Source organism: Manis pentadactyla, chromosome 3, assembly GCF_030020395.1.
Source record: "Manis pentadactyla isolate mManPen7 chromosome 3, mManPen7.hap1, whole genome shotgun sequence".
NCBI classification, from domain to species: Eukaryota; Metazoa; Chordata; class Mammalia; order Pholidota; family Manidae; genus Manis; species Manis pentadactyla.
This window is the reverse complement of record NC_080021.1, coordinates 1,944,846-1,968,894: the sequence shown is the minus strand read 5'-3', so window position 1 is coordinate 1,968,894 and position 24,049 is coordinate 1,944,846. Positions and strand designations below refer to the sequence as shown.

The window sequence follows — 24,049 nt, the reverse complement described above, 5'->3', positions numbered from 1 at the left end:
TGTGGTCCACCCTCTCTGCCCACTTCTCCCTGCCTTCCTACGGGGGCTCTCGCGGGGGCGAGGGCCTCAGACCCGCTGGCGAGTGGACCCAAGTGTGGTCTTCAGTTCTCATGACGCGCTTGCCTTGCACCGACTGTGTGGCAGGCCCAGACAGACATGCCGTGCCCTCTGGGGTCGCGCAGTGTGGCAGGGGAGATGTGACAGGCACACTCTCATGTAAGTGGTCCAGCCTGAGGATGGGGAGCATCTGGAGCAGATGCTGCCAGAGCTGAATTTTGAAAGAAGAGAAGAGAAACTGAGGAGGATGGGGAAAGGCATGCAGGCAGAGGGGACAGTATGAGCAAAGGCACGGAGGTGTGATGTGCTGAGGAGATGGGGGCATTGGGTGGCTGGCAGGGGAGGCAGGAGCTGAGGGTGGGAATGCCAGGGTGCAGGGCCTGGACTTGACCCAGGGGCTCCTAGGGGTTCTTGGCCTGGAAGGCTAAGGACAGGCATGTTCAGGAGGGGCTCTGGCCAAGGTGGAGGAGAAAAGAGGATGCCCAGCTGGAGGTGGGGCAGGGGGCGGTGTGTGCGCGGCTCTGGGGAACCTGACCTGGCAGAGGGCTTGTGTGTGTGGGATCAGAAGTGGAACCCAGACCTCCTCCCTCTCTGTGCCCAGCTCTCTGGGTAGGGCCAGTGGTTCCCAAAGAGTGGGCCCTGGGACCTGGTGCTGAGGCCATGCCTTTGTGCCCAAAGGCAGTTTCCATGGTCTGGTGAATTTGGGAATCTCTGCTCACAGCCCTCCTCTCTGGGCGTTGTGATGTCTGTCAGCAGCGTGAAGGCTCTGAGAAGTCCTGAATCCTCCTGTTTAGCCCATTGTCCCCAGACCGTGTAAGCACAGGAACATGCTTCCGTGACACCTGGCCACTCCCCAGGGACGAGTCTGGGACGCGTGGGATCGGCCTAGCTAGAGTGTTTTCCTCTGGAGACTGCCATTGCTGGGTGGCCAGAGGGAAAACACACAACTGCTCTAAGTTCACGGGCCTTACGGAACCTGTGGGGGCTGCACGCTGGGTGGACGGAGGAAACTGTACAGGCACAGGGGCCCTGAGTAAGGGCAGACCTGTCACAGCTTCTGTCCGTGATTTGTGGCCACTGGACTTGGTGCTTCACCTTCACTATCTGTAACATGGGTACAATTCTGCATCCGCTGCCTATTTTCGAAGCTATGGGGATTAATATGACAAAGCATTCAATGCGTCCACGGGGGGCAGGGTGTTCTGGGGGCTGCTCTGGCTCCCTGCCCCGGGCCAGCACTGACTGTGGGTTCTTGGAGGTACTGGACTGTCAACCCCCCTGCCTTCTGTGGGCTGCGGAATCTGGTTCACAGACACGGGGCTGATGTGGAAGAAGTGCTGGCCTGGGAGCTGGGTGTGCTCTGGGTCACTGCGGGACCAGCGCAAACCGCTTGGCGCCTCAGACAGGGTGACCATCCTTAGCACTGGGCCTGATGACAAGGCCAATGTATTTAAAGCTAGTATGCAAGTAAGCAGTAGATGGAGAGTTGTAAAATCATGATGTTTTTAATTATCTAATCAGATACATCGTTTTTACTAAAGAAGACACTGAGGTCCAGGGAGGCCCGGGGACCAACTGGTGGAGGCGCACAGACAGGCCGCCAGCTCATCGACCCCAGCAGCACCAGTCCCCCGTGGGACCGACGTACAGGGACCTCAGCTGGAGAGAATGCATTTGCTCTGGCACTGGGGGTGGAGGTGGGGGTGCTCCGTGTGCTCCACAGACCTACAGCCTTAGGACCTGCCAGGGCCACAGTGCTTTGGCACCTCTTAGAAATGTCTTCCCATTGGTTGAGAGGCAAGCCACTCCCAGCCAATCACTGCGGCCAGGAGGGATCCTGGGCTCTGTTTGCCCACACCTGAGCCCTGATCCCACCTCTCTCTGGCCTGGAGTTGGTGTTGTGCGGACCACAGGAGCAGAGAGGCAAGTGGGCTCCCCAGAGGCGCAGCCACCTGACCTTGTGGACTGTCATGGCTTCAACTCAGAGTGCTAGCAGCGAGTGCCTTGGGGACGAGGGCTGGGGACGAGGGCTGGGGACACGGGCAGCTGCCCAGGGCCAGGCTCTGCTCTCAGGAGCTCACCTCCACTCGCAGGTCAAGACCATGGGAGGCCGGTTGGGGCGCAGAGAGTAGTGGTGATGCAGATGGACAGCCCAGGAGACCCTCGTCTTCCGCCCCCCGCCCCCCCTGGTCCCGCCCGGCAGTGCGGCTTCCCGGCTCGTTTCTCTCGAGTCCAAAGGCCATATTTTGGAAGGGGAAGAAAAGTAAGAACCAGCGTTTGGGGAGGATGGTCTGGTTATTGAAGGCTCTGTGACCTCGGGATCAGAAGGCAGCCGGGATCCTTGAAGGCGCCCTGGAAGGAGAAGCTGGGAAGACGCTCACGTGCTGGGTCTGGATCGGAATTGCCTTCGCCTCTGGGCGCGTGATCCTCTCCCGCTGAATATGTTCCCATCTGTAAAACAAGCCATTCGGAGGTTTATTTCTGAGCCCCTTCATGCACACAACGCGGTTCCGTTTTCCCGAAAGGCTGTATGTAAACGGAATAAAAGTGTCCCCCTACAAGGCTCTGAGCCCGTCGGTGAGAGCGTCCCATCCCCCGCTCCCGCACCTGCAACTGGGGACAGCCTGGGCTTCTTTACTCCGGGTTGGCTCAAAGCGGGGCGACCTGTGGGTCGGAGTCCAGTGCCCCCTGGTGGCGCCCAGGCGGGCGGGCCGCGTCCGGACGGCAAGGCCCGACGGCTGTGACTCAGGGGTGGCGCCGCTGCAGGATGGCAGGAGGCCCGACTAGGGTTCCGTCGTGGGCCGAGCCACGGTGCAATTAATTACCAGCTGCTGGGAGTCCTTGTCGCCCGCTCGCAGTGACTCACCAGGCGGCCAGGCACATTTGCTGAGAGCGGGGGCCTCGGTTTCCAAAATGAATTCTGGGGAAAGTGCCTGCTTGGGGTGGCGCTCCCCGTCCCCGTGCCCAAGGGCACCCGCAGGTCCAGCGGAGCCCCGACGGCCCAGACACCGCCCACAGCTGCGGGTCCCCTTCCCCGGTGGGGCCAGGGGCGCAAGCACCCGGCAGTCGCGGAAATGGCGTGGGGAGCCTCGATAAGGCAGGGGGTTTCTACACTCGATCGTCCCAGAGTCCCCGCCGACTGGGAGCCCGAGACCCGCCGAAGGGACGACCCAGAGAGGCAGGGCTCTGGGAGCCCCCAGGCAGCGCGAGGCTTGGATCTGATTCCCTGGCCTACTCCGCATTGCCTAAGGCCGCCTTTGGCCCGTCAGCCAGCCCGCCCGGGGGGCGTCCCTTTCCCCAAGTCTCTCTTCTTTGGCGGGGGTCCAAGGGAAGATGTTGACCCAGGGAGAGGGTCCCGGGGGTCTCCGCAGCTTCGGTCTACCCATTCCGAGCGCTACTGCTTAAGAGGAGACTAGGGGGGCCGGTGGTTGAGGGAAAGCCCCTCGACGACCAGCAGGCAGAAGGGAAGGGGGCCAGGAAGGCTTAAATAAGAGGATAAACAGGTGCGTCCGGGCCGAGCTGCGAGTGTCCTCCCCAGTCCGGTGCCCAGGTGGGCCGTTCCGAGACGCGGAGGTGCAGGAGGGAGGGCAGGGCTGCATCCCGGGGGCACCTGGAGCCCGGGCTCGCGGAGCCAAGGAGTGTTTCTCGTAAAAGCAACAGGGAGGGACGAGGAAGAAGGAATGCGGCATTGTCCCCTGCGGCCCGGGCGCGAGAGTGGCGGCCCGAGCCATCCTCAGCCCTCTCCGGGGATTGGCAGGTGCCGGGCCACCTGGCCGGCAACGTCTGCGAGGGCTGGGGCGGCCCTCGGGACCCGACCACACGCCGAGGAGGTGCGCCCGGCCAGCGCCACGCGCCAGCGCCAGGTGGCCGGCCCCGCGGGAACAGCGGGCGCCGCCGCGCTCCCGGGTGCCCGTGACCGCCTCCTCTTGGGCTCCCCACTCTCCTCGCGACCCCCTCTCCTCTTTAAGCCTCCTGTGTGCCCGCCTGGCTGGATCCCGTGTCCTCCCCCAGCCCCGGGTCCCTCAAACTCTCCGCCCTGCGTGGCCGCGCCCGCTCTCGGGGATCTGGTCCCGGAGGACCCGAGCGGCCTCGTTTTTCCTCCCATCCGCTGCGGAAACCTGCCGGGGCCTCCGCCCCCACCCCCTCTCGGACGACCCCCGGTCTCCCGCCGGCCTCCGCCGCCTCCCCAACCGCCTAGCCTCCCCTCCCTGGCTGCCTCCGCGCGCGCCCTGCGCCCTGCGCCGCGCTCAGTCTGCAGCGGGAGCAGCGGCGGCCGCCTCGCCAGCTGGCTGGGGACCAGGCGGGAGGGGGCGCGCCCGCGAGGCTGCGGGAGGGAGCGAGGGAGGGAGAGCGGGAGGCTGGGCCTCGGCGTAGCCCGGCCCCCGCTCCCCGCGGCCCTCCCGCCTGAGCGGCACTGCCACGCGCGCGCACGCACGCGCGCGCGCATTCACACGCGCACACACACACACACACACACACGCACGCACGCACGGGCACACACCCGCGCACACACACACACACACACCCGCGCACACACTCGGGCTCCCTCCGGCGCGCACGCACGCAGCGCCCCTGGCAGACCAGCGCCGCGGCCGCCTCCCCGGACGCCGGAGGGCCCCGACCCCCGCGCGGCTCATGCGCCCGCGCCCACCCCGCAGCTCCGCGAGGCCCGCGGAACCGCTCCCGCCGCCGCCGCCGCCGCCGCCGCACCCGCCACCCCGGGAGGAGCGGGCTGGCCGACCGCCGCCGCGCCGTCCCCCGGCGGTCCCCGAGGCTGCTCCTCCGCGGCCCTGCAGCCCCGGGGCCGCGCCCCGCTCCCGCGCCTCGGGGACCGAGCCGAGCAAACTTCGTGGGCCGGCCGACGCCAGGCGGGGACCCAGCCGCGTCCCCGCGCGCCCAAGTGGGCGCGGGGCTCTCAGGCCTTGGGCCCTCGCGCCGCCCCGCCCGCGGCACCTGCTCACCCCCCTCCCCGCTTGCTGAGGACGCGGGAGACGCCGCCACTTCGCAAACTTTTCCTCGTCCCTCCTCGAGGGGGGCGCAGGAGCGGTGAAGGGGAGGAGGTCCCGCGGCGCGCGCGCAGACCTGCGGGCTCCCAGCTGGGCGCCGCCGCCCGGAAGCCCGACCCGGAGGGGCGCGGGCCCCGGCGGCCGCCCTCCGGCCGCGCTCCTACTCCCGCTCCCGCCCCTGCTTTCCCGGCGGGAGCGGGGCGCGGGCTGCGGAGGCCGCGCGGTGCCCAGCGGGGCCGCCGTGCATGGCCCTGCGCCGCGGGGCGGGCTGCCTCGGCCGGGTCTGGCGCAGGGTGTCGGGGCTGCCGGACGCCTGGCCCCGGCGCTCGAGCAGCCTGCTCTGCCTGTCCGCCCGCTCCCCCGAGCCCGGGCCCGCGCCGCGCCTGCCCCGCCAGCCGCCTCGCGGTGGCGGCCCCGGCGGAGGGGGGCCCCCCCAGCCTCCCCGCCCCCCGCCTCCCCGCTGCTGCTGCCGCCGCCGCTTACAACTTGGAGGCGGCGGCGGCGGCGGAGGCGGCGGCGGCGGCGGCCGCCGGGCGCTGCAGTGGGACGCGCGCGGCTGCGAGCCTGCGGGACATGCCCCCCGCGCCGGCTCCTTGCTGGCGGCCATGAAGAGGCAGAACGTGCGGACCCTGTCCCTCATCGTCTGCACCTTCACCTACCTGCTGGTGGGCGCCGCCGTCTTCGACGCCCTCGAGTCGGACCACGAGATGCGCGAGGAGGAGAAACTCAAAGCCGAGGAGATCCGGATCAAGGGCAAGTACAACATGAGCGGCGAGGACTACCGGCAGCTGGAGCTGGTGATCCTGCAGTCGGAGCCGCACCGCGCCGGCGTCCAGTGGAAATTCGCCGGTTCCTTCTACTTTGCCATCACGGTCATCACCACCATAGGTAAGGGCTGGGCGCCCCGCCGCCGGGCTCCGCGCGCCTCGGGAGCAGTCCGGGGAGGCGGCGGAGCGCGCGGCGCGGCGCTGGGTGCGGGGCGCCGAGGGTTAAACGCGTCCCGTCTCGGGGCCCCTCCCGCCGCGCCCCCTCCCCTCTCGGGAGCCCCCGCGTCTCCTGCGCGAACCCCGCCCGGTGTTCTCCTCCGCGCCGGTGTCTGGGCCGGGCATGCGAGCCCCAAGCGAGCGTGCCGGAGCCCGGAGGGCGGAGGCGCCACTTCTGCGAAGAGTGGAGCGCTAAGAATAATCCCATAGCAGACACCCACCCACCCACCGCCCCGGCGCGGGCTGGGCTGCGCGGGGTTCCAAGCCTTACACTTACTACCTCTCCGGGAGGTGGAGAGGGCTGGCCTGCCACCCGCGGCACGGAGAGGGACTCAGGCGGCAGGGCACCGCTCCTGCCGCGTGGGAGGCGCTGACCCTCGCGGGCCTCCGGCCGTCTCTGAGCCCAGATTTCAGCTCCCCTTTCTCGAATTGTGGAGCCTGGCGGTGCCAGACCCCTGGGGGGAGAGAGTTTGCTCTCTGGTGGTTGGGGTGGGGGTGGCAGCCGGGTGAACTGCTCTGGAAGCATAGTTGGGGGGCGGGGGGTGGCAGGGCAGAACCTCCCCCTCCTCCCCCGCTGGGGCTATGACGGTGGGTAGGCAAGTCCGCATAGCGCCCAGACTGGGGGCAGGAGCGGGGTGGGGGTGGGGGCGGAGTGCAGCCCTGGATCTGGGGAAAGAGTCCAGCTGTGCGCTCTGGGGACGCCTGTGGGTCCCTCTCCTAAGGGCACTCCTGCAGAGCAGCCCTGGGTGGGTGCCTAGGGCAGCACCCCGCTGAGGCCGAGGGCTGGGAGGACCCACAGACATTGATGTTACACTTTGAGCCTGGTGGGAACTAGAGCAGGCCACTTCATCCCCGTGGATGTGACAGAGGTAGGGTGGTGGTTCCGTGGTTTGCACCTTGTCCTAGCAGCACCCTGCCTCCCACAGCCATCTCCCTGGACCTGTCAGAGCTACCCACCTGGCCTGGGGGGGCCTCTGTTCTGTGCCCCTGAAGGGGAGGAGAGGCCTCCTCTTTCTGCCTTCTCTCCTCCCTCCTGCCTTACTTCTCTGGACCTCCTCTGATTTCCCTCTTGATATTTTTCTTTGTCTGGAAAGCTCTGCGTGCTGAAAAAACAGGATTTCTCAGTGCCATATGCAACAGGAAGCGCCAGCACAGGACGGCCTGTCTTTCCTTCTTGGTTGAAAAGACTTTTTAGAGAGTCATCTTGTTTGAAATGTTTTATTCATTGGTGCAGGTTTTTGTTTTTGAACGGAAATTGTCCTTCTGTCGTCTACCTAACCAGCTCTGCTCCCGCTTGCCCCACGCCCTTGGCCCAATGGCCAGAACATAGAAAAGTCCTTCCTTCCCCACCCTGGGCTTCCAGAACCTGAAAGGGCCTGTCCGTCATTACCGTCATTTCTATCTTTAAACTTCCAGCGTGAGCTTCCGTGGTAACGCACAGATGCGCAGGGCAGTGATCCCGGGGGACAGGGGCCCGTTTGCTGGAGATCCTGAGAGCAGAAATGTGCCTTGGAAACTGACCACCTTGGGGAGGGGAGAAACCAGCATTCCCTAAACATGGCGTTAGCAATCTAGACCCAAGACAGGTGAAATCTGCTCGTGTGTGCTGGGCCCCAGTAGCGAAGTAAACACATGACACGTCTGGCTGGTCCCGAGAGCTGAGCTACGGCATTGAGGAAAGGATTGGAGTTAAAGTCAAACCCAGGGATGTTCCCATTTACTTGAAAAATTAAACTGGTGAGATTGATAAAGTTCTTACTGAGGTGGGTTTATTGACCCTGATGAGTAGTTTCGGGCATCTGCTCCTAATGCTTAATGCTTCAAGAACAACGTGTGGCCGTTTGAAGGTGTCATCTTAGCTGGGGCTCTGGGTGGGGGGATCCCCATCAGGACAGTACCCCAGCAGCATCTGATGACTGATTTTTCTCAGCTTCTTTCATTGAATTTTCGACTGATTTTCTGGAAAGAAAGCCTGGAATATATATGTAAGGATATCACCAAAAGACTGTCCTATGTCAGATGCCCCACAGTGGAAAGACACTTGGAGCCACTGCCCTGGCTTGGAACCCAAGTCCCATCACAGTGGAAGACTGCGGTGGTGGGGGGCTGCTTCCTGACTCCAACCCCAGCTTCCCCACCTGTAGAAGGGGTGTGACGTGTTAGCCGCCTGCCAGGTTGACTCTGAAGGCCTGGTGGGCCCTCTGGTGCCTGCAGCTACCAGGCGCAGGGCTGTGCACGTAGTAGGTGCGCTTTGACATAGGCTGAGTGTTGTGCTCTCTGCCCTGGGAAGCTGTTTAGCAGAGCTCAAATTTACAGGAAACAAGGCACCTTTCTAGTTAATTCTGTTTGTTTTCTTCTTTTTTAATATAAATGCAAATTAAGGTGCTCCTAGTCCTAGAACAAAAACCAGCCCCAAGCCAGGCCCTCCAAGGAATTGTCTCCTATTGGACAGTGATATTAATAAGTCAGGTGAATCTTCACCGGCGTTCTTATTTTTAATCTAACCTTGAGTGATTTCTTGAGCGTGCTTCAACTTTGAGCTCCAGTCTCTGAGGTGGGGCAGGAACCACGGGCACTCGTCACGTGCAAATGAATGCAGCTATTAGCTCGCTCTGCGAAATGGACTTTAAAAACATATACAATTACCACCTCGTGTTGTGTTGGATCTGTGGCCGCGCCTTCCTGAAAGGCTTTGGAGGGATATTATGCTGCAAGCCGCCTGTGTCCCCGGGAGCCTGGGGCGCAGCCACTGTGTCATAGGAGGAGGAACACAGGTCCAGCGGGCTGGGAAAGGGCAGCTTCAGTCCCAGCGTTGATCCGCCTCTCCTCCCCCCTTGCTTCTTTTGATGTCTGGGACGCTTGAAGCTACTTCCGAGATTGTATTGTTGAGTTCCAAGCTTGGGAAGCCCTAGACCTTTGGAACTTTCCACTGTGTTTCAGATGGAAAATGCTCACAGGTGCTGTGGCTATCCGATCAGCAGGATGGCCGGGAGCCCTCTCACCCTGCTTCCCAAGCTGTCAGTGGCGGGTGGGAGTGGAGGGGGCTGGGCCAGGGCTGGCCAGGCTACAGTCATCAATTCCCATTTCTCTGCTAGGGGCTGAGGATGCCCGCCCCCCCCCCCCCACATCAAACTTGCAACCTTCCTACAGGAGGTGTTTTAGGCCGAAACTGCATCCCACCGTCCACTGCGACTCCTGACAACAGAGCAGGAACCTCCACGACACTGCTTTTTTTAATCTAACATCTGTGATCTAAGTTTTTACCACCTTCAGGATCATTAAAGAAGAAGAAACCATACTTAAAATTCAGATGCCTTCTGCAGGGTCTGGGAGGACAATTTAAAAACTGGTCTGCCTGGGGGAAGAAGACATGGGGGAGAAGGGAAGGAGGGAAGGAGAGGGGTGCTTTCCGATTCTCTGGGCTTTGGAGAAGGAGGAGATTTCCATGAGGGGCAGTGTTTCCACAGGCCCTCTGAACCCATCTGGTGCCCTGGGGTCAGGGGCTGCCGCAGGAAGCGAGGTGCCTCAGGACTTAGGAGCCAGCGGGTGCAGTGCACTCGGAGGAAAAGTTGTGGGGCTCCTGCAGTTTCCTTGCTCAAGGCCATGCTCCTGCTTAGGGCCAGAATGCAGAGGGTGCCTCCCTGTCCTCATTCACAAACAGGGCCTTGAACAGAGTTTGTGCAAAGTGGAAAGCATTTGCCATTTTTTTTCTTGCACTCTTGGGCATAGTTTTTGATACATAGTTTATACTTCAGCAGTGCGCCTGCCCCTGCCTGGTCTGCGCTGCCTCTGATGGGTGCTGGAAAGCTGGGGACCATCTAGATGACAAGATAAGGCCTGGCCTTGAGGCAGGAGGGGAGGGGAAACCCACATGGTTCAGCAGGAAGGGCAGGGACAGCTGCCCTTGGTTGCCCTGTCCTGCGTGTGCCGCGCACACCGCCAGAGGGAGCGCTCCTCCCTGGCGTTGTGCCCTGCCCTCTGCCCCTCCCTCCTTGTCAGTGGGGCTGATTCCCGCACCCTGCCCCATGCGCTCCCCGCACCCGCATGCCCAGTGCAGTGCCCTGCGCAGAGTGGCAACAGGCCCGACTGGAGTGGGCAGGAGTTTGTCGGGCGTGCGGAGCTTCCACACAAGCTCACCTCAGTTCTGCTCTGAGGGGAGTGTTGTCCTACCTCACAGATGAGGAGACTGAGGCACAGAGAAGGCAGCGCACACTGAGGCCGATGGCCTTGGACTCTGTGATGCCACCAGGGTCTTCCCAGCACAGGCTCCAGCTATGGACTCGTCCCCCGGCCAAGCACGGCTGTGGAATATTCCATCAGTGCCTTTCCCCCTCTGCCTTCCGCTCCTCCGTTTAGGAAGGACACAGGTGAAGGGCCGGCGGACTCGGCACACCGGGGTCTGCACAGGAGGGGCGACGTCTCCTCCTTACTTTCCAGAGTGGCAGCTGCCTTGTGCGGGAACGTGAGAGGCCCCTGATGGCCGCTCCTCCCCAGACCCTGCCTGGACCTGGGCTCCTCGCCATGACGCTAGCCCTCCAGCACAGGCTATTGATAGGTGGCAGGGAGGAGTGGGGAAGTGAGGTTCTTTCTGACTCTGGGTGGCATAGAAGAGACGGCTCGGAGCGTGGACGGCTTGGTCAGTGCTCTGAGGGGGGAGGCTTCAGATGAGACCCAGGTTTCCGGCACCCGCCACCTCTGAGCACCTGCTCTTCCCTGGGTCATGTTCACCAGCTGAGCCCAGGCATGTGAGAGCAGGAGAAGGTGGTGAGCGAGGCCTCAGTACACATGTGTGTACCTCTTCCACCAGGCGCCTGTGTCACACCTCCCTCCCCCACTTCCCATGTACTCACGCACGCACCTGGGTCACACCTCCATGTGTCTCTTCCTCATGCATTCTCTCACTCAGTCCCAGGTGTACCTGTGTGCTCACCTCCATGTGCCCACAGTCCTCCCATCCATCCCTCTGTACGGTGGTTTGCTCATCCCCTGGAGCTCTCACTCCGTCCTCCGGGCACTGTTCATTCACTCCCCCCTCAGTGGGTGTTATCCATCTCCTTCCGTGTGCTGGGGCGGGCACTGAGCTGGCACCAGGCACAGAGCTGGGTTGGGGGCACAGAGGCCGTAGTAGTGCTCAGAAATATTAGTGCCTGCACATGGGGATCGCTAAGGCATTCTAGCCTCATCTCCTCCCTGAAGGATTGTCAGCCAATCCTAGTCACTTTTGATTTCTAAAAATGTTTAATGAAATATACTGTTCTTACAGAGAAGTGCACATATCAAAAGTCTATTGCTCAATAATTCTTTTAAACAAACAATGCCCACTTAGATCAAGAAACAGACATGACCAAGCCCCAGAACCTCCTTCATCTGTCAGCTTCCTCTTCAATGCCATTAGTGACGGGGAGCTCATTACCTCACAAGTGGTGCGGTCATGTGGGTTCAGGTACTGTGCAGGCTGCTTGAGGCTCTGATCTGGTGGGGCCACCATGTGGAGGGGTGTATGTGTGGGGGGTATCCTTTTAACAAGGTGCTCACCGGAGGAGGGGCCAGATCTCCATCTGGGAACTGGAACTTGGGAGCTGGGGTTGGGAGAGGAGACGGAACTCAGCACACGGATGTGTGGGTGTGCCTGGAGTGGGGAGGGTGTGTCGGGTGGTCCTGGGTGTGACTGGCAGCCAGAGTCAGGAAGGACAGAGTGTGGCGCTGCCGCAGCTTTGTACACACCAGCCTCGCCAGAGGACCAGGAAGACACAGTGGGAAACAAACGCATGGTGTTCTCAGCAGAGCCCCAGGAACGAGGGGCGGGGCCCCAGGTAGGCTGGGCTGCTGATAAAGGAGGGGCAGCAGGCAGTGTTGAGGGTCCCGTGGGCAGAGGAAGTCTGCGATGTGCATTTGGGTGAGGGTTTCCCTGCTGCCCTGCACTGGACAGCACCCTTCACCATACAGCCTTGGGGGTGAAGTGGGAGGCAGGGTGCTGGTTTCCATTCCTTCAAGATATTTTGTTTGAGGCCCCTTTTTCTGCTTTTCCCAACTCTGGGACCTCCGCTGGTAGAAAGTTCTCCCTTTTGAGTTCGGGGCATGTGCCCTGTAGCTTACAGTCCTCCCAAGGAAGTGCTGAGTGGAGCTTGGCCCACCCCTGTCCTATAACCATCTGGAGGATTTGGCAGATAGTCCCAGGCCCCTGGGTTCCTTCCTGGGAAGCCTGGGCCTCTACCTCTGAGCACCGCTGGTCTGTGTGTGTGCACTCCAGTCCGGTCTCACTGTGAGGAGGGGCCTGAATGCCACCATCCCTTGCCTAGGATCAATACTTCTGTTGATGCCCCTGCTTGGAAAGCCAGTGTTCTGGCAACCTCTCCCTGCACTGACATGTCTTGAGCTCCTAGTTCATGCAAACATCTCTTGTGTGCTTCTGTGCAGTCATTTCTGTCTTGGATTGATGCGAACCCAAGTACAGCCCCTGACGTGATTTCTGAGCGAAAAGCAGAATTATGTGCTTGGACACAGAAAAGAAGGGATGGTTGATGGAACAATTGGCTGCACTGGGGAAAGATAAGAAAATTTAGGAGCGACTGTAAGTGTGTCGGTCGGGCTTGTCAGGACACTGTGATCAGATGTCAGCTGTGGGCCTGGGAGAAACAGAGACCTCCTGGCTGACGACTCTGTTGGCCTTGGCCACTTGCCCAGCTGTGTTCCTGCTGGGGCCTGGGGGTCGAGCAGTGACAGGGGCTGCCTGGGAAACAGCCACTTGAGGTGCTGCTGGCTGAGTGGGTGGCTGTGCCTGAACTGTCCTCACCCTTAGCAATGCCACAGCCCTGGAAGGAGCCAGGGGGTGGCAGTGGGCTGGGGGTGGGGCCCGGCGGAGGTGGCCGAGCTGCGGGAGTGGGGGTGGGGGAGCAGGGACCACTGCGGTGGCAGGAGGGGTGCTCTGCTAGGCACCTGGACAGTGGAGGGGGGCCTCCAGCCTCAGTCTTCCCTCTGGATGAATGGGTCATGGTGTGGCGTGCCTCCTGGGACTGGAAGAAGAGGGGCTCTGGGGAACAGGGGTCCTGGAGCCCCAGGGGCCCAACCCTCAGAATGTCCCGTGAGCCTCAGCTTTCTTATCTGTGCTCTGGGATGTAGAGCTTAGTGTCCGTGTCGTGTGGGTGGTAGAGAACGTGCCGTGGGAGGCCCCCCCAGGCGGCATGGGGGCTCTGGTTGTCCGGTGTACCCTGCTGGCTCTTGATGAAGTTGGGAGGCTGTTACTTGCATCCCCAGCTCTGCTCTCCCGCCTTCCTTCTAGGATCCCATCCCCGGTCTGTCTCCAGGCCCTGCCCCACTGAAGCCTCCTCCTGGGTCCGTCCCCTCATGAGGGGCTTCCTGGTGTCCACTCTGCATTTAGAAGGCACCCTCAGGATGGAAAAGCCCCCGCCATCCAGCGGAAGGAGGCTCTCCTGGTGGAATGCTTGCTGGGTGCCTCGGGGGCCGCGGCCCGAGCCCAGGTGGTAGGGTTCCTTAGCCTGGGCCCGCGGTACGCATGGTCTCCTGGGGCACCCTCGCCACGGCCACCTCTCTGAAGCCCAGGCCCCACCTTCCCTTGCCATACACCCCCAGCGCCCATTCCCTCTCAGGTCCGAGCTGGGTCCTTGGCTGGAGCCCCGTTTGACCCCCAGTTCCCACCGTGTCTGTCTGCCCAGGTCAGAGTTCACACCTGCTTCCCTGCCCTGATTTGTCCAGCCCTCTGGGGCAGGACTAGCCCTTCTGCCCCCAGCCCACTGCCTGCTGATCCTGGAGCCCCTCTGCCCTGCCGGGCGCCCTGGTTCTGTGCTTGTGCCGCAGCCTCCCTGGTACACGCCCGCGTCCCCAAGGCAGGGCTGGACGCTCACTGGTCTCAGGCGCCACAGGGCCCAGCTGGGCCCCCAGGGGGCCTCAGGGCATGCATGCCAGATACCCAGCACATCCTGGACCGAGGGCAGGGCTCAGCGCCCAGCTGTGCAGGGTGCCCCTCGTCCTGTGCCTCAGGGCCACCAGGCAGGCGCACGGTGGGGGTCCCGACTTTTTGAATGTGAGCTGTTGGTTTTAATTGAACCAGCAGGTTAGGGACCCCTTTTGTCAACTGGGAGCTTCTCACTCCCACGGCTTAGACGTGTGATCTCAGTTCCCAAGGCCCACTAGTGACAGGCCCATGGGAGTCCTACCTGGTGGGAAGAGACACCCCCTGTGAAAATGACCTTAGGCTGTCACTGGCCCTGCCAGTCGGGTGAGGAGCTACCTGGTGAGGAAAGCGAGAGGCAGCTCAGGGCCAGTCCTTTGCCCGAGGGCACTGTCCTGGCTCCCAGCCCTCTGTCTGCAGTACCCTCAGCCCCCTGACTCCCCGGTTCCCTGCTGAGGCCCCTCCGCACTCTCCCTCCCGGCCTCCCTGGAGCACCACCAGCCGGGCAGCCCCACCCTGGGCCTTGCCCATGCCGTTCCCTCTGCCAGCCTGCCACGGCGTGCTCTCAGGATGCTGAGGCTGCCCTCGCGTCTGTCCCCTGGACTCTGGTCAGTAGGCAACAGTGGGCACCTGGGCTGTGCTGCGTCTGCCCACATGGGAGCCACTTGACGGCTGGGGCTGTGCCTTCGTCTCAAGGTCCCCAGCAAGTGGCAGCCACTGGGCCCTGGAAGGTGTTTACCGATGGACTGCCTGATGGAGCGTCAGGAACAAGGCACTGCGTGAGGAAGCAGGGATGTCAGCGTGGCAGCAGTGGCTTTGGGGCCTGTTGGCCATTCGTGAGAGGACCTGGAGGGTGGGCACACATCTGGGGAGCTGGGAGTTTTAGGGGTGAGGGCGGGGGGCAGAGGCTGGGCTCTGGCAGCTGCTGGGGGAGCTTCCCCTCGGAGCCGCTGGCAGCAGACCTGAGAGGGTGCGGGCCGTGTAGTCACTCCCTGGGCTCCTGGAATCGCCTGTGTTTGCACACCTGCCCCTCTTGCTGTCCCCTCCCATACCTTCGAGCCCCGGGGCCCATGCGTGGAGGGGCTGGCTGGGGACATGCCAGTGTCTCTTGGAGCCTCTGTCGGGTACTTCTGAGGTGCCTGCTGGCAGCACTCCCACGTCTGTAGGCCAGCAGCCATGACGGCTTGTGAGCCCCAGCAAGGGTGCAGGCATGACCCCTGCAGTGGGGGGGTGGTAATACACCCCCCCAAGTTACCTTGGCTAGGGCAGTGTTCTCCCGCCTTCCATCTTGGGCTGCGTCCTTCTTTGCGTTGGGGCTGTCCTGCACTCTATAGGATGTTCAGCCACATCCCTGACCTCTACCCACTGGATGCCAGTGGCACCCCCCACTCTTGTGACAAATACAGCTGTCTTCAGACATTGCTAAATGTCCCCCAAAGAGCAAAATGGCCCCTGGCTTGGTGATTTCTCTTCACTGAGCCTCCTATAGAGTTGGAGCATTATAAGCTGTCTTCCAGATCATGGTGTGTGGGGGACAAGTGCTATGGTGTGTGTGCATGGACGCTCATGTGCACCCTTGCGTCTGAGGCACAGTGTGCCCTCCCTCTACCAGTGCCCTTTCTTTCCTTCCACCCAGAGGAGGGCACATGGGGAGAGGCAGCCACATTGTGGAGGCTCCTGGGGAAGGTGACTCTTGAGTTGAGCTTTCAGACACTGTCAGACTGTGTGGATGGGAAATGAAAGTTCAGGTGGGGCTGAGGTGAGCTCATTCATGTGGGCTGGGGTGAGCCTGCTCAGGTGAAATTGGGGCGAGCCACCCAGCTGGGATTGGGGTGAGTCACCCAGGTGGGTGGGGTGAGCTCCATGGTGTGGGGGAGAACTGCAGTGGACACTCGGATCTCACCCCTCAAGCAGTAGCGGCTGCAGGCATTGTCATGTTACAGGGAGCCTGGGGGAGCGCGGTGCCTGCTCCGGCCCGGCTCTGAGGTGCTGGGTGCATATGAGCCAGGACCTGCACGTAAGGCTCTGGGCCTCCAGGTCTCCTGCAGCCCATGTGCATAATGACTGCTGGTGGGGCAGGCCTGGCCTGGCCTGGGCCTCGAGCCCTGAGTCTCATCTGTGCCCAGGAAGGGGCCTGGCTCAAGAACACTGGGGCCTGGAGAAATGTTCCCGCGAGCCTGCTCATATGGAGGGCTCTCCCAGCGTGAGTGCCATTTCCAGGGAGGGAACAACTTCTCTGACTGCACTCGGAGAAACATTGGCAACTGGCAAAACTGGTCTAGCATCTACTTGGGACAGTGTTTAGGCCTGAGGAACCTCAGCACTGGTGAAGTGGATATCAGTGTATGCTGATTCACAAAACAGCTCCCATATCACTGAAAATTAGTAAGCAAGAAGAACTTTTTATAAAGAGAGGAGAAGGTTCCCAGAACTTCCCTGTGCTCCATGGTCACATACAAGAGTGGCTTTAGCCCTTCATATGCACATTATCATCAGTGGCTACAAGTGTCCTCTTTTATTTCATCAGAACGAGCCTATTAGGGACTGTGCTCAGCTGCCTGCTGTGGCAGAGAACCCAGTTAGCAGGGACCTGGCCAAACGGCGGTTTTATCTTTCTCGTTAAGAAGTCTGGGGCAGGCAGATGGGCTGACAGGTCGTTCTGGGATGCCTTCAGAGACTTAGGCCCCTTCTGTCTTTTTGCTCGGCCAGCTTAGCTTGACTTTTGTCCTCAGGCTGGTGCCTCATGGTTCCAAGATGGGTGCATCCCTTCCAGCCTACCTCCAGCATCCTTCCTGGCAGGACAAAGAGGAAGAACGAGAGACAAAGGCCTGTGCCAGGTGTGCTTGCTCCTTTCTAAAGAGCCTTCCTGGGTGGCCAATCCAAGGATTTCCACTTACAGCTCACGACCAACCTTAGCTGCAAGGGAGTCCGGAAAATGGGACCTGTTTCTTCTCCAGCCAATGGGCTTCTGGTGCTGAGGAAGGAGTGGAGATAGGTCTTAGCAGGCACGCACAGTTTCTGTAGCAGTATGCCTGGCAGTTCAGAGCCCTTTTCTCTCTGAATTTACATCAAACGTTACCTTGTGTTTCTGCAGTCTTAAGGGAAATTTATTTTAATGCCTCTTTATCCACTAAATGAACATACTATCATCTATTTAACTACTACTCTGTTTATAGTGATTTAATGTATCTTTTCTTTTTTTGCCAATTGTACATAGTGATTTATTGAGCATCTATGTATGTGTAGGGTCTGCTGGGTTCTTACTAAGACTTTGCTGTGGTGGCGGGATTGCCAGGTCAGCAGGCACAAGCACCTGGTGGTCTCACACATTGTTCCCACAAACAACGGCACAAACGCAGCATGGGTCTGCCTCACCGCGACCTCAGCAGCCCTCGGCAACGTTGAAGATGTTTTTGATGTTCCTACCATTTCAGAACATTTCTTAGCAATCTTTGCATGGCCTGGCCCAGGTTGTGTGGAAGCCTGGTGTCCATAGTTGGGAAAACCCACCCTTAACCCAGACATAGCTAGTCCAGGGGGTTGTAGACACCCAGAAGCCACAACCTCCTGGATACAACCAGGTGGGGCAGGAGAGTTGGTAGGTCTTGGTCTAGCTCCAGGGACAGGACGTTTGGTCTGGTCAGTCTGGTCCAGCCAGTTGTCTTGGTCGCTAGAACTCTGAGCTGAGAAGCAGCCCCAGTGGGCAGGAACGCCTTCTGTGATTGATTACATGTCTGCTGTGCTATAGAGCAGACAACAGTAACATGCTTGCTGCACACTTGTCCAGTCCAGGCTACGGAAAAAGCGAACTTCAGAGATGGAGAGCTTTTCCTTCGGTGTGTCCAGGGCGGTGTCGCTGTGGCCCACTCTGTGGATATCACCCGCTCCTGGTATTGTCTAGTTACAAGGCAGGTTCCTGTCCTCTACCATCTTTCATCCGTATATAACCCTGTGAAATAGGCACGGTCAGGAATTAGCTCTTATGCCCATAAGGCTCAGAGATGGTCCAGTGACTTGCCCAAGGTCACAACGTGGAGCTGGGACTTGAACTCAAGTCGTCTGCCCTCAAGCCCAGCATTCTCTCCATTACACCCATAGTGTCTCCCTGTGCACCCCAGATACTGTTCACTTGTCTGGAATTGTGGGTTGAATCCAGGAAGAACCAGCCTCAGTGATTATCATCTGACAGTCAAGAAGGGTCAGGTCATCTGGCCACACTCTCTCAGGTTGGCACCTTGCATGAGCCTCCGGTAACAGGCAGCTCACTACCTCACTAAATCAGTAGGACAGGCAGACGGGCATAGTGTGAAAACAAACGAAATGACAGAAGGTCTCTCGTCTGCTGGCCTTGGTCCTGCTCCCCAGAGATCCTCAGGACAAACTTAACTTCTGTTCTCTGCCACAACAATAGAGCTGTCATTCATGGTATGTCTATATGGTTCTGGGTTTTTACAGACACTATTTCAGTTAGTTTCAGCCTTTCAACAATCCTATCAGATAGAGGTTTTCATGTATCCCCATTGTAAGAGGACAAGGAAGATCAGAGAAGTTAAGTAACTTGCCCAAGGTCACTTAGCTAAATAGGGGCAGAGCCAGGAGTTATACCCAGGCAGTCTGACTTCAGAGTCTGTGTTTGTAACAATAGTGTTACATACTGCTTCTTTTGACCTTCTGTATCAGCTAGCTAGTGACGTGTAACAAATCACCCACAAGTAGAGAGGCTTAAAACAACAAACATTTATTACTGCTCACAGCCTGTGGCTCAGCTGGGCTCGGCAGGGCAGCTTTTACTTGCTTCTGGTCAGCAGCCTGACTGGGGGCAGCTCTGTTCCAAGCCATCGTGTGCTCTCCTCTTTGTGATGCAGAGGCACAAGAGGGCAGTGAGAGCAAGTGAGGTCTCTTATGCCATGTCCCAGCTGTGCTGTCATTTCATCCATGAATCCGCCGGGCAAAGCAAGTCACATGACCAAGGCCAGAGTCAAAGGGCAGGAACTGCACCTGCCCATGATGGGGCCAAGGCAAAGATACAGTCTGCTTGTACTGAGGGCTCCCAGGGGCCTGTCCAAGGCTCCCCCTTGCCAAGTCCCTGCCTGTGTTCCTAATTAGCCGCCTGGTGCAGTGGACAGAGCCTAGCTCTGGAGGCTAATTTGGGCTTGAATGCGGCCCGTTTCGGAGCTGAAGACGACGTGCTGTTTTCTCACGGTTGTGGTGCACCACCTGTCTCTGTATCAGTCAGCTCCAGCTATCATAACAAAGCACCACCTGGCTTAAACAACAGAAATTTGTTTTCTCCCTAGCCTGGAGACTGGAAGTCTGAGATCAAGGTGTGTGCAGAGTGGGTTCCTTCTGAAGCCACACTCCTTGGCTTGAGCAGACGGCATCTTATGCCTGTGTTTTCACATGGTTGTCCCTCTGTGCGTGTCTGTGTCTTAATCTCCTCTTTTTATAAGGACACCAGTCAGATTGGATTAGGGCCACCCTAGGGACCTCATATTGCCTTAATCACCTCTTTAAAGGCCAGCTCTACCTACACAGTCATATTCTGTGGTGCTGGGGGTTAGGACTTCAACATATGCATTTGGGAGGAAACATTTGGCACATTAGCATCCTCCTGGGGCTGATGGTTAGATGAGCACAGGGGAATGAAGGCATCTAGTCCAGGGCCTGTCATGTGGAGGTCACTCTCCCGTGGTTCTCCGCCCTATCGCATGTATGAGAGTGGGCTTATCTCACAACCGAGGAGATTTTGTTGCCCCAACGTGTTAATTATCTTATTGTTAGTCTCAAAATTTGCGTATATGTTGGGCCAGAGGCTGCCGTGGTGGCCTTGACCCTGCCTAGGACGTGTCATTGAGGGACCTGAGCTCAAATCCCTGCCCCACCCCTTCCCTGCAGGGGGACAGCAGGCAAACCCCTTTGCTGTCTCTCTTCAGTGTCCCCTGTTGGTAGACTGTGGGTGGCCCTGCCTCCTTCAGTGCCTTTTGGGTTTTGGGATATATGAAGTCTACTGTACTTTTTTTAAGCTTTTTTCTTAATTGGATTTTTTTTTTAACAGGCAGCATAGAGTACTTCTGAAATTTAAACACACACACGAGTTAAAGTTAATTTTTGGTGAGATTATTTTATTATGGTTGCATATAATAAATGAGTCCTTATCTTTGAGAGAGATACTAAGACACTTAGAGATGAAATGAAGTGTCTGGGATCTGCTGCAAAATAATCTGAATTACAGGGGAAGTGGGGTGACTTGCTCAAAGTGGGATTGGGGTGAGCCCCGTGGTATTGGGGAGAACCAAGATTGGCCATAAATTGTTAATTACTGGAGCTCACTTATTTATATCTGGTGGTCCGTTATACTTTTTTTCCTCTATCTTAATATATTCTTGAAAATTTGTATGACAACAACTTAAAAATATCGAACAAAACATAAAGTGGAAGTGGAGTCTCCCATCTCAGTCCAGTGCTGAGCCCACTTCCAGGACGCGATGGCTGCTAGCAGGCTGCTGTGCAGGTGACGAGGATGCTTGGCTCTCAGACAGGGTCTGGCCTGCTCACGAGCGTTCTTTGGCTCTTACGTGGCTTGAAAACATTTGGAATTAGTTACCAGCATCAACTGATCTTTTAAAAGAGCCAACTCTTGGTTTCATTATATTAGTTTAATGATTTATCTTATTGATTTTTGCTGTTGTATTTATGAAATACTTATTTTACATCCTTAGGCTTAATTTCCTTTTCCTACATTCATTGACAGTTACTAGGCTTTGCTTTTTAAATAAATGTATTAAAAGCTATACATGTTCCTCTGTGTGCCACCATGGCTGTACCCCACAGGTTGCTCATTATTGCTTATAAATAATTTGCCAATGAATATTTTTTTCTTTAACCCAAGAATTTTTGTTGTGTGCTTTAAAATTACAAATACCCTTGTGTGCACACATATGCACTTTTTTTTTAACATAGTGATTGTGAACATGAGCTTTGGAGTCAGATCACCCTGTCTTGGCTGCATACTATCTGTGTGACCCTGGGCAGGGAATGCAACTTTTCTGTGCCTTGGCTTTTGCTGTCCATAAAATGGGGATAGTAATGATAATAATGATAGAGGAAATAATAACAATAACTACAGCCCTCTAAGCTGTTGAGGAAATTAAGCCAGCTATTGCAATTCAACATTTAAAAGCACTAATGTTTATTGAATGTTCACTATTTTTAGGCACATTTCTAATGCATAATTTCTATATTTTATAATTTATTGGACTTTGTCGCTCAGTGAACACTTTTTCTAGAGTTCCATGGGTATTTGAAAAGAACATCTATTACTTTGTTGTGCATTAAGTTCTACGTAAATCTATTAAATCAAACTTGTTTATTATGTTATTCAGATCGTTGTCAAGGGTGGGTGAAAACTAGTGAGTACTACCTGCATCAGCCCGCACGCAGGCTGAAGTAAGCACATACAGGGATTTAAATGATCATTATTCTGTTAACTTTCATGTCTTTAATGGGGCGTGTGTTCTGATCTGTTTGCCAGTGGTCCCTGTCATCATCATATGCCATCACCTCACTTGCTCACATCAGCTGCCAGGCTCTGCAGACATTTCAGCTTGTATCCTTGCTTTATAATCATCTGGTTAGTATTATTATTAGGTCTACTTAATTCGTGAGGGAGATTTGTGTCTCTTTCAGTGGTTGTCACTGTGGTTTGTCAGTTTCTCTTCATATTTATGACAATTTTAGTTTTATGTATTTCGAAGCGATGTGGTTAGATGCATAAAGTTTCCTGTTTGTTATTTCTTCTTTGTGGAGAGAAATGTACCTTTATAAAACAAGCTTCTTTATTGTGCTTGATTCTTTTGCCTTAAGTCCTTTGTTCCCCTGATATTATTTCTGTGCCTACTTTCTTTTATTAGCATTTGTTTTATATGTGTTCATGTTTTTAGCTCATTTTCACCCTTTCTCTTTTAGGAAGATTTTGACATTGCTTATAACAAAAGGCATAAAAATAAGGTATAAAGAGCCAGGTTCGAAAATCTGGGGTGTTGCGTGTGATTCATGTGTTTTAACCATCATGGTAGCTATGATGGAAGTTCCGATTTGCTTGGAGCTTCCGAGGAGGAAGGACAAAAGAAAACCTGTGAGGTGCCATAGCTCCTAGCATCAGAAACGCCAAGCCCTGACCTCGCAGGAATGTGCTCGCGGGCCTTCATGGGGCACCGGGTCGGTGCCTGCGCGGAGGAAGGTGGTGTGGCTGCCTGGAGGCGCCGGGAGGACGTGGGGCCCCAGGGCATGTCTGGGTGGGAGGCCTAGTGAGTGGCGATGCTGGCCTCCGGGGTTCGGTGTGCAGGCCCTCTGGGGCCCAGGCGCCTTTGGCTTTCCTGCTCTGTCTTCTGTGATGTGCTCCCACTTGTACTCATGTGGATCACATCGTGGTTCTAGGTGGGAAAAAGGAGGGGACGGAGGTCAGAAGGGTCACGCCGGCTGAAGTTGCCCTTTGATCAAACTCGCCTGGCTGCCCCACCCAGCAATTCTGTTTCTCCCTCAGTGGCCAGGGGTGGGTCACATGACCACACTCAGCCCCGTCGTTGGAAGAAGGGGGAGTGGCTGCACCCCCGTCCCACACCTGCCTGAGGGACCTGCCAGAAGCCTGTTCAGTGGCCCTGCAGAAAGGGACATGGCAGGGACGGCCCTCTGAGCCCTCGGCCATGGTCAGCTACCACGTATGTGTCCCGCTGGGTGACCTGGCACCATGTGGTCACCTCCAGCCTGTTGGGCAGGTGTCCCTTCTCTGTTTGGGCAGGAAATGATCCCGTGGACAAGGCTGGCTCTGAGATCTCCAGTGGCTGGCAGTGGAAGCCCTCGGCCTGTGGCGGAGGACACGGGCCACCGGCTGCTTTTTTTGCCATCTCAGTGTGTCCCAAGAGTCCCTCATTAAGGGACCAGAAGAGAAGATGGAGGGAACGGGGGGCCCTAGGCAGAGGGGAGCAGGCGGTCACCCTCTGGCCGCTCCCCTCTCACGTCTGCCCTCCAGATGCCTGGTCGCCGCCCCTGGCAGCGGGAGCCCGAGGCTGGTGGGGCCTTGAGCGTCGTCTCCTGGGCCTGCAGTGGCCCCACCAGGAGTGCTACTCAGAGCTATCGGTGCCTTGCCCTCTGCCCTTGCTGTCGTGGCTGCTGGCTGGGAGCCAGGACCTTGCCCTCAGAATGCTTGGAAAAGGCCTGTTGGTGCCCCTTCCCCAGCCCCCAGTGCCCCAGGCTGAAGTCCTCCCTGCCCCCTGACCCGGAAGACCCGCTGTCAGAAATGCTCTGGGGTTTTTCCCTCAAGTTTTGTCTCCAGCTCAGCACAGGTCCTTTCTGGGCGCAAAGAAGAGCCCTCTCTAATTTTTGGCTTCCTCGGGGAATGACCTAAGCATTTGTTTTTAAAGGGCTGGCGGGGGGCCACCAGGCATGATGCAACACTGCACGGAGACGGCGTCACCCACTCGGCCTTCTCCCAGGGCGTGCGGTTCCGAGGAGGCTGAAGGCCTGTGCTGATGGTCATCAAGCTGGCCACAGGCCACCAAGTCGGACTGAGTCACTCCCGTGGTGAAAAGCCTTCGATGGCTCCCAGCAGCTTACTGCATATAGGCTCTGCTCACCGTGGCCCTGCTGAGCTTTTGCCTGCCACCCAGTCCTGCACGGCACCCTGACACCCAGCCCTGAGACCAAGCCACCTAACCACCAAAGGACCCCCTCTCTCAATCCCTTTGTGGCTGTTTAGGAGGCCTGCTTGTGTGTCCCTATAGCTCCAGGGCCCCTGCCAGCTTGGCACCTGTCACCTGTGTTGAGCTCAGCTCGACCCAAGCCTGGCTTCCTCCCCTGCCCCGGGCCCTCTTTGCAGGAAGTGCCTTCTTCACCACACTGTGGTCCACACTTTTGTCCACCAGCGTCTGGCACTGAGCAAGCTCTCAGGGAATGTTTATTGAATGAACACAGGCATGTAAATGGAACAGCTTCCACAAGAGCTATATTTAATTGTTCTGGAATATTCTCCAGGTCTTTCAGAAAAGCAAATCCTTAAAAACAACAGCTGAATGGCAGGTGTTTGCAAGAAGTGGTGG

At 57.9% G+C, this 24,049-nt stretch overlaps 2 protein-coding genes across 2 annotated transcripts in view; one reads left to right on the top strand and one right to left on the bottom strand.

The window, feature by feature from the left end:
- Nucleotides 1–2,269: 2,269 nt before the first annotated feature.
- Nucleotides 2,270–3,806, bottom strand: LOC118931055 (uncharacterized). The gene is made up of 3 exons (XM_036923191.2): nt 2,924–3,806; nt 2,665–2,817; nt 2,270–2,508 (listed from the first exon to the last, which is right to left on the bottom strand). Exons 1-3 carry the CDS (start codon nt 3,297–3,299, stop codon nt 2,435–2,437), a joined length of 603 nt encoding a protein of 200 aa, XP_036779086.2. The 5' UTR covers nt 3,300–3,806; the 3' UTR covers nt 2,270–2,434.
- A 1,741-nt stretch (nt 3,807–5,547) lies between these two features.
- KCNK9 (potassium two pore domain channel subfamily K member 9) overlaps nt 5,548–24,049 on the top strand; it is a 74,722-nt gene continuing 56,220 nt past the window's right edge. Inside the window, exon 1 of the mRNA XM_036923176.2 lies at nt 5,548–5,951. Coding sequence (XP_036779071.1) covers nt 5,669–5,951 — 283 coding nt within the window. The 5' untranslated portion in view covers nt 5,548–5,668. The remainder of the gene's footprint in view (nt 5,952–24,049) is intronic.